The 14510-nt window shown below is 38.6% G+C and overlaps 1 protein-coding gene across 9 annotated transcripts in view; it reads left to right on the plus strand.

Moving 5' to 3' along the window:
* The window catches only part of ab (abrupt), a 62361-nt gene extending 47991 nt beyond the window's left edge, over positions 1-14370 (plus strand). For 7 of the 9 annotated variants that reach the window (XM_043427691.1, XM_043427696.1, XM_043427693.1 and 4 more), the window contains exon 8: positions 3742-14370. In XM_043427691.1, the coding sequence (XP_043283626.1) occupies positions 3742-4739 (998 nt within the window). In that variant the 3' untranslated portion in view covers positions 4740-14370. Of the gene's footprint in view, positions 1-1015; positions 3457-3741 lie in introns of those variants that run through there. The other 2 variants (XM_043427699.1, XM_043427701.1) reach the window with 2 other exon arrangements.
* The last annotated feature ends 140 nt before the right edge of the window (positions 14371-14510 follow it).

The raw sequence follows: 14510 nt of genomic DNA on the forward strand, positions 1-14510 counted from the left end.
CTTCCGGAAAGCGAACATTTTATCAGGTTACAAACAGCTCCGTGAATCGTCCAATGGAGGATTTTTAATTAGGGAGTAGGACCCTTCGATAGAGTTTAGGGATTATTGCAGGACCAATGATGACCAGGAGAATCCGTACTCTATTTAAAGTCCGTCACGATTCGAGCGAAGCGACCAACCTCATTATTCCGCGCTACGAGTAAACGGTAAATCTTAGAAGAAGGTAGGGGCCACCCTTAAAATTAAGAAGTCCTCGCCGAATGAATTTCGTGTGAAAAGGCACGTGCTGGCTGATTCATCGGTATCGGTGTAGGTAGGAAAACTGCCAAGTGGTGGACGGAGCTCGTACCCCGTTGCAAACGTATCAGTAACGAGTCGTTACGATCGATTCGTAATAATGGATGCCTGCGGTGTATTCTCGCATCCGGTATTAGGATGAGGAATCGAGCAAGTTTTTAGTCGGTGTGTGTTTGTCAGCGTCCTCTGGGGCTTCGACTCCCCGAATCGCTAGGTGATTAATCATTGATTGGCTCGTTCCCACGTAATCAACATTTAATTAACAGAGTCTGTGGAACAAAAGGGAGAATCAGCGATATCCTAAAACTCGAAAGCCTTCGGATAACACTTTTTTCACTTTCATCCAACAATGACGAATATCTTTCGTGGCGCAGAACAATAATCACACTCACGAGCCTTCCGCACCTTTCCCGCAAATAAAGAGAAGATTCAGAGTCGATTCTAGCGATTTCAATGAAAATCAATGTCACGAGGCTCTCGTCGCTGCTTTTGCCCATCGCGCCATCGTCATCCACGTCAACATCACCGTCATTCTCTTTCACACTTGTCTCGCACCTATACGCACGCGTTTAAAGCACGTTATAAGAAAAAACCAAAAAAATGAAAAAAATGAAAAAAAGAGAGAGTATCGAGGGATTGAAAATCGAGAGAAAGTTGTTGATGAGATTGGATGTGCGGGTGGTGGCTGGTGGTAACGTTGGTCTGGTGGTGGTTGCAGATCACGGGCTCGATGACGGAGAGGGCGGGGCCTACCACCACAGCCACCACCAACAGCTCCATCGCCAGTTCCAATTGCAACAGCAACAACAGCAGCAACGACAGGAACAAATGGAGAAACAAATGAAAGATGAGGAACGTCAGCATCAGTTACAGTTGCAACAACGACAATTGCACCACATCAAAGACGAGGATCGTGTCGAAACCGGCATCACCGGAGCCTCCTCCACGAGCATTTCGAGCAGCGGCTCCACGGGGGCCGGTAAATATGCGAGAACACCCCCGGACTTTCGTCAGCAAAGGATGCTCCGCGAACACCATCGTCAGCACGGTTACAACTGTCCACTTTGCTGTCGTACTCTCCACGACATATCCGCAATGAGGGCACATTTGGACCACCATTATCCCCGCGATTCCCCCACTTGTCCTGTCGTCGATTGCGCCAAAAGTTTCTCCCATCCGAACAGCGTCAGGAATCACATGAGGCTCAAACATCCCCTCCAGTGGGAGCAGATCAAGACTCTCAGGTGGACGTACGTTTGAAGCCCGATCATCCCCTCGCTTCTAAAGCTTTGCTATTCGTCGAATATTTTTATCGTTAGTTTTTCCAAGCAAATGAACCACGCAATTTCTCAAGTAGGATTAAATTAGCGAAATTTTAGCTCCCGCTGATATTTTCGCAGTGAAAGGTGAAGAAGAGCACGGCGGGGGGTCAGAGGTCAAGTATAGTCACCTGACGAATCGTGACGTTTTTTCCTACAGAATTTTCGATTCGCCAGATCGTGGCCTGTCCAAAAGCCTCTTTCGTTGAAGTTTTATGGGGAAATTATGTGGATCGGAGCACGGTTGACGAATCAGAAACTTTTGGCTGTCGAAAGGGGGGGGGGGGGCATCAAACATTTTATAATCCGCGGCCTGTTATTTGTTTTTCGCGTTCCAACAATGGCCACCACGAAATTAATCGATGAATCGGAATAGAGAAATAAAAATTCACTTCCGGCGGTAAACGCACACGTGTAGATATGCCGAAGAGTATATAAATAAGAAAAAGAGTGAGGTTATAATTATTAAATAAATATTCTATATACACAATTGTCGATTTTTGTATAAAGTACACGCAACCAGTATTTCCATTAGATTCGCGAAGAAAAAAGAACAAAGGTGACAACATCCCGATCGATTGAGACGAAATCGTAGATCACACGTAGATCAGCGACAAAATTAATCAGTTTAACGGTCAAGGGGGGCGAAAAGAAATCGATGAGGTGTGTGAATAATCGAAGAGGATGACCGTTCATTAGACAAACAAGTTTTTATTTTTTATTTTATTTTCGATAAGTAAAGAAACGATGTTCCTCCAAGCTGAGTAAGCCAGCCTTACGATTAAATGAATGAAGATTACGTAGATTTTAAGAAATTTTTGTAGACAAGAGCATAGAGGACGAAGAAGTCCGACGATTTGCAAGATTCTTACGAGCTTTATTTATTTATTTTCTTTCCCCAATAATTTTTCTCCAGTACTAAAAAATGTTGTTAGTTTTTGCGTACGTTCAGTAAATTTCAAATACCGTCAAAGATTTTTCGTTTTTTTTTTGTTTTTTCGAGCACAATCATTAAGAAATTTTGAAATCGAGTCGACAGTCGAGAGTCGTGACTTCTTCGGTCTGCTCGAGTGACTGTAACGTTTGCTTCCCGTATGTATATATTCATATGCGCAATATATACGTATTTATATATTGCGAATATATAAGCAGGATAAAAAAACGAATATAAATGAGGATACATTCGAAGCATCGTAACCCACGGCAGACAGCGCGCCTAAGCCTTATTTTTCTACAAACTTGAGTTTTACGTTGTTCGGGTTAACGGTTATGAACGAAGGAGCGCGTTTGAGCGAGGCAGCAATAATTGTGAAAAGCTCGGTAGTTTGATAGAAAAATGATGATGATGATGATGAAAATATGAGAGGAAAAATGCGAAAGATAACGAAGCCCGAATAAAAGTATATAAAAGCATTATATATGTATATGTAAATAAAAATGATAATTAATATGTAAACGAAACGTTGGTCGCACCAGTGGCATATGCTAGTCCCTATGTAATATTTTTTCGTGATAGTTTCGAAACGACAATATAAGAAATTTTATTTGATCACGTGGTTTAACCAAGGGGCCCAGGCCCCCTCCCATCGTTTTTATTTTGTTCTATGGGTTTGTCCTTTTATTATCTGCATAATGGAACATAAATTGTGCTATTCTTGCGATCGACGGGTCGCTCGACGAATGGTGTATAGAGGTATCGTAACCACTATTTTAGAAAGACGTTAGCCTACGTTATATAAATATATATATATATATATATATATTATATGATGATACACGAGATGATGAGGTTCTACTATTTAAGTAACGCTTTGTACAATAAAAAAAGGTATTCAGTCAAGAGCTCACCAGTTTTCTTCGGTTCTTAGATAAATCCTTTTCCCTTAATCTCCTGGCATGATTCAGCTTCGGAAATATATTTTCTGTCTCTTTTTAAAAACGCCCCGTTTCTCTTGGGAATGCTTCGTTCAACGAAGTTTCAATGAATCTCGCGGCGAAGGTCGAGAGACTTAATTTCTGGACGCGGTTCACCTAAAATGATGAATTTCTTCTGTTTATCCAAAGACTTTTCTCCGCTCTCTTGGCAATTGATTTTTTAACGAAACGGTTATTGTTTGAATTTCAGTGGCACGTCGCGGGCTGGAGATGCGCGTTCGTGCGACGGATCCTCGGCCGTGTCCCCAATGCGGAAAAATCTACCGGTCGGCGCACACGCTGCGAACGCATCTTGAGGACAAACACACGATTTGTCCCGGTTACCGGTGCGTGCTTTGCGGTACAGTAGCAAAATCACGAAATTCGTTGCACTCCCATATGTCGCGTCAGCATCGCGGTATAAGCACGAAAGATTTGCCGGTTTTGCCAATGCCGAGTGCATTCGATCCGGAATTGGCATCGCGGTTACTGGCGAAAGCGGGCGTCAAGGTGAGTCCTGCGGAACTGAGAGCACGCGCGAGTCCCACGGGACCGCGGAGGAACGACATGAGACTGGAAATACCGCGGGGCGGTGCACCCTCCGAAGCGGGAAGCTCCATTTGCGGCGGCGACGACCCTGAGGACCTCACTTTACCTCTTAGTCTAAGGTATGGCTCGCCAACGCCGAACAACAATACCGTTATCACGAAAATATCACAACAGTACAACAATTCCAGTGCTGGTGGTAAGTCAACGGCAAACGCGTTAGCAGCTAAATCGATGGAGTCGATAATGCACTCGAGCAATCGCGACTCCAACAGCGGAGCGTTGCACCAAGCCGCCGGTTTCCCGCCGGATCTACGCTCGTCAGCCTTGATCGAGACTTACCTACAATTCATCGCTGACAATTCGGCGATGACGCGAGAACAGGCGGCCGTTTACGCCGCTGCTCACGCCCATGCCAAAATGGCCCATGTCAACGCGATCGACAAGTTCAGCAGTCGCGGCATCGACGACTGCGCCATTATCGGACGGGACGAAGGCCGAGGAAGCGTCGTCGACGAAGATCGTTACGAGAAACAAGAACGACACAGCTCCAACAACACGACCGTTAACAACGTCAAGGAAGACGACGACGGCGAATTCTCCGCCGGTGAGGACGACGATTTCAGCGAAAACGAAGAGCCCGAAGCTCTCAAGGCCGAGTGATAAGAATTTTTATCCATCGGCATAGTGAAAGAAGAAAGAGAGAGAGAGGAAGAAAGATATCAACGAAGAAGTAGCCGAAGACGATAAATGAGAAGGAAAATAACAAATAATAATAAATCCATCCACTACCTCAGATAATAACTATATTTTTCAAATAGAGAAAACACTTTTTTTTGCATTTTTTTTCTGTTTTCTGTTCTTTTAGACAGTTTCAAAAGTAACGTACAGATACAGAGCTCGTCAGTGACGTTTATTGTTGTTACAGCTTTACGAGGAGGAATGATCTCCGATTCTTTTCCATGGGATTGATTGCCATGGAACTTGTGAAAGAAACAAACAGCCCCAAGATAATCCAGTACCCTTGCAAAGAGAGCAGCCGGCAATTGACGCTATTCGAGTCACAGAAACCACTGAATTTTTCGCTTTTCTCAAAATCTTTCGTATTCGTGTAAACTTTTCGAAAACAAAAAATTCGAACGATCCAATGGATTCTCTACTACGAAGGGCCGTAGCTGATTTGACAGAGTCAAGGTTTTCACTTAGGTTTCAAAATATTAATTTCGACGAAAGAACTTTATCCACGACTATGAAAAACTGCCAGCACTAAAATAGCGCCAATTTCCTGCTGCGACCACTGATTTTTAAATATTTAAATACAATATCCCAAAAATGAAGGAAAAAAGGAAGAAATAATAATAAAATAAAACATATATTCCATCCGACTACCTCAGTGCACATAATAGAACGATAGATCATAGGAAATAATGAATATGAGAGATAGTTAGAGCAAAGAGAACAAACGTTGATGATTATCACGAGATACGTGAGAAAGAGAACTAAAGAAGGAAGAACGAAAGCAAGAGAAACGGAAGGCCGAAGAGTTAGGTAGGTCACGATAAAAGAAATCAGAGCCCAAATAACGTAGAGAAAGAGGAAGAGAGAGAGAGAGAGAGAAAGCGAGAAAGTGCGTGTGTTTGTGATCATGACCGTCCTATGATGTAATAACCAAGACAGGAATGATCAAAGTCAAACGATTGTACGGTTTTATTCTTTCGAATCGATTTCTGTCGCTCGATTCCCGTAGCACTTAGTGACGAAAGAGCGCCCCAAACAAAAACGAGGAAAGAAAACGAGTGCATCTGGCCAGGCCACGTGACAATGCGACTGCTTTTGTTATTATTATTTGTCAATGAAACGAAAATTATAATTTTTTTGTCAAAATTCTCAAACACTTAACGGCGCGCTCCTTGGGCACTCGCGACGAAGAGAATATTATTATTAATATTATTAATTATTATTATTATGTTATTATATATGAATGTTGAGGAAAAATATATATTGCCTAGATTTGTAGTGAAGTTGGGTATACTGCAGGCACGTACGTACGAGGATTAATAAACAAAAGGAATTTAAAAACGTGTAGGAAATGCTGGAAACGGGGAAAAACGTATACGCGTAGAGTTAGGACTTGGTATTGTTCGTTGAAGAGTTTCGTGAAAATGTGACATGTACGACGGACGCGTGAACAGAAGATGATCTTACGAGACATTTTTCAAACGGTCACGAGCGATTTTTTTTGTTGTTCCAAAGTGGAACTGGCTTGGTGGAAAATGGAGGAAATATTGAATGTGACGAAAGACACTTTTTTCGCGTTGTGGACTCGACAAGGTTGTTTTGGCAATATTTTAACGTTCAAAGATCCTATTGAAAAATGAAAAATCGATGAAAGTCGTTATGCAGTAACTTAACGCTCCCTCGGTCACCTCAGAACCCCAATTTCCACTCGTTCATTATTTTAGCCTGTCCTCGTCCTCTTTTTTGTCCCCCGGCCCCCGCGGGGCTTATCGATTTTTTACTGACTCACCGCTTGCTGACTAATCACTTTTTCTTCTCACTTCTTTATTCGATTTTTTCTTCTCTTGTTTGTTTTTATATAAAAAATGGATTTTCTTCATGTGCCAGTCTCAGAATATACAACAATGAAAAATAAATACGAAATTCTCTCGAGGAGGAGGATCGTACCGTATTTTTGTTTTCACACGGTTACGGACGTGAATATTCTTGCCATATTAATGTGAAAGAAAAAGGGAGAGAGAGAGAGAGAGAGAGAGAAAAAAAAATCGCGTTTTGTTTTTTCACACGCGAAAATAACCTACTCCGAAGTTGCCGAAAGAGGAAAAAGAATCGAGGAAAACGTCGAGCGTTGAATTCCCCGACTGCGTGTTCTCGACAGTACCAATTATTCGAACTGCGGAACGTTTTTTTCGCTTCTTTTTCTAAACGACATCGTCGTTGTTGTGAAATGGTTCCTACTAATAATATGCGAGCGAAAATTCAATAACGTTTAACTCGTAGACTTAAAGAGACAGAGCGAACAAAAATAAAGAGGAAAATAAACGTTTGCATTTGCAACGATCGAATTCGGAAACGAAATTCGTAACGAAGGAAATTAATAGAAGAAATATCGACAAGGAGTAACTTTGTTGTTGTTCTGGCTAACGAATTATGGTGACGCGAGATAAAAGCGAAGCAAGAATAATAGACGGCTCGTAGAGTGGAAAGATAAAACGTAGCTTAGATTATATATTGTAGGATACATTATTGTACACAATACTCTGAAGTATACTAACACGTTAGGTTTAAGCAAAACTTTGGTATCAATACTGGACGAGAGTATGTCGCGCAGCGAATTTTTATTTTTTTGTCTCGTTACCTTGCACCCTTGTAAATTTTTTCATTTCTTCAAATATCAAGCCTTTTTTTTCATTTCATTCGAATCCGTGAACGAATAATTTTACACCGTCAAATCACGTTTGTGAGCTTTTCTTTCATTCGCTTGCCTCACGAATAATCCTCGTGACTGTGGATGTGTTTACTTTCTCATTTTCTTTCCGGAGCGTTGAAAAATGTTGAATTGTTGACGGATTTGGAAAAAATGTTCACAACGCTCGATCGTTTTTTTTTTCTTCTTTTGCTTTGGTATTTTCGTGCGCTTTACGAGATTTAAGATGGAGAATATAAAATTATGTACGTACAACAGTATACGAGTATCCCACGGTCGAAAATATAATCACATGCATATTTATACAAATGTGTGTGGCGAGTGCGTATACGATTAAAATTGATAATTGATAGAATCAGTGAATTGCGTCCACAGCACGAGAGGGCGGTAAAAGAGTAGAAAAAATGAGTATAAAAGAAACCGAGATTACACGGGAAGAATAATAACGATTGAGGATGAAAGAAAGAAGAAAAAAAGAATTTGAAGAAGAGAGGAAAGCAGCGATGGCGATCGATCGAGGCATATTCGAAACATTAAAATCCAGGTCTATTATCGGTACAAACAAAATACAAAACCACTTCTTGCCTTGAAGCTCTCTAATAACCATATAATAAATATCGAAACGAGACAAAACTAACGGGAGAATAAAAGAAGAAAAAAATAAGAGGTCGAATAAATAGGAGTAGAACAGAGGGAGTACGAACGTTTTTAAACAAATAATCCAGGGATAAAATGACTTAAGTAATTAAAAAATGAAGAATAAAATTAAACATAGTCGAAGTAAAAGAACATCTTTCAGAGTACAAATTTTCCATTCGGATTATTAGAAAGATGCGAGGGCCCTGCGGGAGGGGAGAGCGAAGAAGCTCGTGGCTCTTGCATCGTCGAAATTAAATAGTGGCGAAATTGTAGAAAAAGGATAAGCACGAGAACGATAGCGAGAGTGAGAGTGAATGAAAGTGAAAATGAGTCGGATCAATTACTTAAAAAAAAATTAACACGAAAAAAATATGATCGTTTGTGCCATAGTGTTCTCTAATTGTTGACTCAATGATCAGACTGTCTTTTCTGTTATGTTTTATCAACGGTTAAAGAGGAGAAGAAAACCTATGAAAAATGCGAATTCAATTGAAGAATTTCAAACATAAAACTATCGCCGAGTTTTATTTTTTAATTTCATTTTTTTTATTATTATTATTTTTCGTTTGTTTTTCATCTTAATCCGTGTATGGCTGCATCAATCGGAACAGTACACATATGTATCACCGTTCAACCAACGACGTGGGGCAGGTATGACGAGAGATCGAGCGAAAAATAAGCAAAATAAATCTATGAGAAACAATGAATTTTGTCTAGTTCGAAAAAATAAGGGCCGGACGAGTTTTAACCCGCGCACTTAAACCCAAAAAACCAGAGATTCGAGTCAAGATGTCCCTCCTCATGCGATTATAGTTTTATACTATACAGTATTTATATAGCTATATGTATACACACAGAGTCCAATAAGTCCATATATAAATATGTATATTCCTATATAACGATTATATATATATACACAGACAGATATAAAGCATGTATCACATGTATATATATACATACATACATATGTATATTTTTTACATAAGAAATATGTGACAAGTCGAAGAAACTCGTCCGCCCTTAAAACTGACGTTACAATATGAATCTCCGTCGTACCTGCTCGACTCTCGAAAGAGATAAATAACTCTGTAATAGTCCGCAATAGTCAAACTTCAATTTTTAATATACAAGAATACAACCAACTACAGTATTGCAATAGTTCTAACGTTAAAAATCGTGCGAGCTCGCCACATTTTTCGGCGTTTCGTATCGAAAGAACGAACGTCGAGGTGGTTGCTGACTCAGGTACTTATTTACAAAAATGAAAATGGATTAAAGAAGGAGAAGAGAAGAGGGAGAGAGAGAGAGAGAGAGAGAGAGAGAGAGAAATGAAAATAGGCACGATCCTTAAATACACTAATATTGATAAATGTAATAACAAACTCAGGAAAACTGGAAGCAGGCAGGCCGTGATATATATACAATTTAAATAACTGATAGCAACTACTCTTACCTACTACGACTTTATTTTTTTTCTTGTTTATTTAATTATTATTCACCTTCGTTTTGTGTTTTTAATTTTCTTTTCTTTTTTTTTTCGTTTGATTTTTATTTCTTCGATAATCGACGACTTTATCTCGTCTGTTCGATTGATTAGCATGCTTTTTTTGCTCTTCAATGAATGAAAATAAAATGTTTGCCGTTCAGTGCGTGAGAATGAGATGCTGGGAATAAATGCTCGAGAACATGGAAACTCAGGTTTCAAGTCGCGACTTTCGAACAACTGAGAGATTATTTTTTAATGATACCATACACACGTTTATGAAATGATGAAACAATTGATGCGTTTAACCGAGAAAAAAAGTTACGAAGGATGAATTACCATAGCTACCTCCATTATATAAATACTACGGATATATCAGTCTCTTTGCGTAATACTTAAAAATAATAATCGTGTTATGATGATAATGATACTAATGTTAATTCAAACGAGATCACAAACGAACTGTTGTACGAGCGTCCAAATGGAAACAAGTGAAATGCTAATGGCCCAACGGATTTTAGATGAACAAATCGTAACGACGAAAAAAACTGAGATTTGTTATTTTGTGTATAAAAACTCGAAGAAATTCGTTCGTTCGAATCGCACGCATAATAATGTACACTGAACATAACATATTCACATACGATTTTACCGTTTAACCGCGAGATTTACTCTTCCACTGACTTAGCTTTTAAGATTCGGATCCCGCGTACTGTCACAGCTGACCGCGAGAGAGAGAGAGAAAGTACGCTCGATCGAAAGAACAGGTCGAGGACGAATGTTAAGATTTTTCAAACCAATCTCACTGCCAACGAGCCCAGTCATTTTTGTAAACAGGAAGCATTGAAAAAAAAAACAAATGAATTTATTTGACAGTAGCAAATCCCAAATTGTCAATGCAACACTAATGACTTACACGGAGAGAGAAAGAAAGAGGGCGAGAGAGTCAGGCTCGTACACGAAAAATAGGAAAACTCGAGAGCTGAAGATGAATTCATGAGTTTCCAAATTTTCGTTATTTTTTGTTGTCTTTTTTTTTTTTTTTTTTTTTTTAATCGTTGCTGTTTTGACGCAGTTTACATGACAGAGTGATTGAACCGAGCCGAGTTTACGTGAATAAATGTGTGAGAGTGTACGCGAATCGAAGAAGAAAAATGAGCAAAAATTTTAATAAAACAACAACAAAAAAGAAAGAAAACAAACGATTAAACGTAATGGAGAATGACGAGTGAGGTTTCAAATGATCCTCGAATAAATATGAACAAAATTTCAATTCTTGGGCGCATCTCACGGATCCGTATGCATTGGATAAATCCTCCTATTCGTGTACATAGTGTATACTGCATTAAGAAAATAATAATCCCAAAAAAGCGAAGAAGAAAAATACAGAGCCTCCCAGAAACAACCCCCCTCCCCAACTTACGTGATATTTACAGAGAACATAATCAGGGACGCGTCATAACCAATAGTTATATATATAAATATATAAATAACATTATACATATTAGATAATTGACTAGTAATAGCGATTAGAATAATGAAAGGAAAATAGAGATGATAACAAGCATTGAAATCGTTAGCTCGTAATTTATTGTCAACGTGCTTTCAATTGTCTTTTTTTTCTGTTCATGTTTGTTTTATTTTTTTTTTTTTTTTTTTATATATTTCGATAAAATTGACATCTCATGTTCGAATTGAAATGCATACACAACATTTTTAAAACCTTAAATTATTATTATTATTATTATTTTTAAACCCTCACACGCGATGTATTACGGCGATGTAACTTAACGTGCAATTTCTACGTGTAACACGATTTCGTGTTGGCCACGAGAGAATATAACAAAAAATAGTATAAAATAAATAATAAAATTATTAGGCTCCAGTTGATAGTCGCGAAGAATCAAATTTTTTAAATTAAAATTCGTTCGACTCGGCCTCGGCCACCTTTTTTCACGGTCAACTACTTAACTTAAGGTGCTTCAGAATAATTGTTACGTTACGTTTAATTTACACGTAATTTCGTACATTTTAACCTTTATTATTATTTACTTACTGATTATTATTATTAATATTAATAATAATGTTATTATTATTACTATATTAACAAGAGTACGATTTTACTATTGCGATTTAATATCATTCTGTATTTGTTCGATTTCAGGACTCGAAACAATGAAGAATGAAGGGAAAAGTGGCAGCAATGACACTTTTTCGTCCATTAATTGCGCCCTGAAATCTTTTCTTCGTATTCAAAATTCTGTTCTTGTGTTTTTTTTTTTTTTATTATTTTTCTCTTGTAAATATTCATACCCAGTCTATTTATCATAATTTTGTGATTTCTTTCCATCTCTCTCAGCTCCATTTATTCTATCGAATCTTCATGATTTTTCCTTTCATTTTTTTCGTAATGTTTTTGCCTCGCACGTACTACTCGTTACTACTTACGTTCTTTTTCGTTCTGTCATTATTTTCGTTTTGTTTTTTATTTCTTAAATATGTAAGCCATTAAACTTGCCAATACGAATATATACAATAAATGCGTTAGAAAATTGATCGTTTTGTTTTTCACTGTTTTTTTATCTCGTTTGATTTCACCCGAATCCACTCTCTTCAATTTGTTTTTCTTCACATTCGTTTGTTTTCATAAACGGTAAGTTTTCAAGATTTCTTTCGTATTTTTTGTTCGTTTTTTTCTCTTCTTTACTCGTTATGCTTTCGCAAATGTCATACAATTTTATAACGAAGTGTCGTCGCTTGTGGCGAATCGTACCACTAGTGATTATCCGATACGAGGAAAAGTATTCTCCAAACAAATGAGATGAAAAAACCAATAGCACACTTATGAGGTATACGAACTCGTAGCTTAATTAGACAAATATTCCTAGGGATTATTCATTTGTTGATAGTTCATTGATACCCTCGAGATGGAGTGTGACTCGATTGATTAGAAAATAAAAATGGATGATGTTAGCCGATTGTTTGTAGAGGTGAAACGAGGGCAAAACTCGACGAAACAGTGATGCGTTAGATTCGGATGAATTACGTTTTACTAATCGCGACCAACGTAGGATCGAATTTTTTCACATTTCACGATCAATACGAATTGACAATTTTCACTCCATCGTTTACCCCAATTTAGACGTCGATTTTTTGAAAATCAACGAAAAACAGGGGACTCGGTTCGCAACGAAAAACGCCGCACATTGTTCATACGTGGGACCTGCGATTCTACGTCAAATAACTAGTGTCATTGTTATGAAGAATTCGTTCAGATTTCAGGATACTTAAAGATCGCTGAAAGAGGAATTTGGAGGCTACCGAAGTTTCGAGTTTGGGAACGCATTAAATTTCATCCCAAGCGCGGATCGTTGAGCAAAAACTCCAAAAAACCGTTGCATCAAGAAAACAAAAAGAAAGAAATTCAAGAGTTTTAGCGAACGATAAAATAAACGTAACGCTGCGTCACGAGGTGCATCGAGACAAAGTTGTGTGACTCCGTCGAAATGAGCCTAGAGAATAGGCCTGCGGGGGGTCAGAGAGCTCGGGAGGTTTCGAGCGGGGTAGTTTGGCGATTGCGCGCGTCGTTTCCATCGATTCGAGCAGGACCACGCCAAAGCTCCTCGAAATTTTTACGTTCCCCAACTTTCCATGTGCGCGTCTGTTTAAACGGTCAATTCATCCGTCCGAATCCGCAGATTCGATAAATCATCCGCCAACTACGAATATCCGCGGCACCGTTTCATTAACCATATAAGATTGATGTAATTATATAAATACGATTGAGAAAAACGAACAGCTTGAAAGGATCGTTCGCGATCTCTGGGAGCTGTTGTGTTGCGGGGCTCGGTGCCTTTTTGCGGCCTGTTTGTACGCGAATCTGCACCGCATGAAGTTTCCTCTCGTAAGCATGCACGCTTCGAATACGTGCTGCTCCGATCGCGCATATATCTCCATCCCCATTCACCATATTCAATTGGAGAACGAGAGTTAACTTTGTATAAATATATATTGGTACAGCAGGCGATCACAGTTCCTATTTTGCTCCCCACATTAAAGCTAGTACTTTAAGCCATCACATTATGATAATATTAAACTGAACAAATATATCCTCGTAATTCGTACGAAAATTTCAAACGAAAAGGTATAAAAATATATTTGAATATGTATACGCGAAATATGATGATCTGACGAAGTATATACGACATCAAAAATCGATAAGAGACTAGATCCATATTATATATAAATATATAGATATATAATGATTATTATTATTATTATTATCACTGAATGAATATTATATAAATATAAACGGTATAGAATTAGGAAAAATCGAAAATGCATAAATCGACTTGTATAATCGGACATATATCGTTAGGATACATGAAATCTAAGCTAAGAAAAGCCACGCCACAGTGGTTCGTTTTGTTTTTATATGAATTTTCGAGAGGATAAGTGCGTGTGTGAGTTAAATTTTTCGTGAATCTAATCGATCTCGATGCCATGCAATTAAGTTGTTTTTTTATCCTTCCATGTTTTTTCTGCATCGATTTTTCTCGTCGGAGAACTCGCGCGTCTCGCGCTTGAGATACTCTCGTTGCGTTTACACTCTTATCGTTGATCGACGTGGTTTCATTATAGTTCGCCATTTTTGTAGACTGTCCTTTGTATATATACGTACGATTATCGTAGTGTAGAGAAATAATATAATAAACAAAAAAAACGTTGAAGCGCTCCTCATTTCCTGACCCCACCTTACATCGACGTCGCAAATATTGGCACCTCGATAAAAAAACGAAAAATTTACTTCGATGAAAAATTCGCGAATCACGAGAGATTAGACACTAAAATTGGATGTTTATTTAAC

This window comes from Venturia canescens, chromosome 9, assembly GCF_019457755.1.
Source record: "Venturia canescens isolate UGA chromosome 9, ASM1945775v1, whole genome shotgun sequence".
Taxonomy (NCBI): Eukaryota; Metazoa; Arthropoda; class Insecta; order Hymenoptera; family Ichneumonidae; genus Venturia; species Venturia canescens.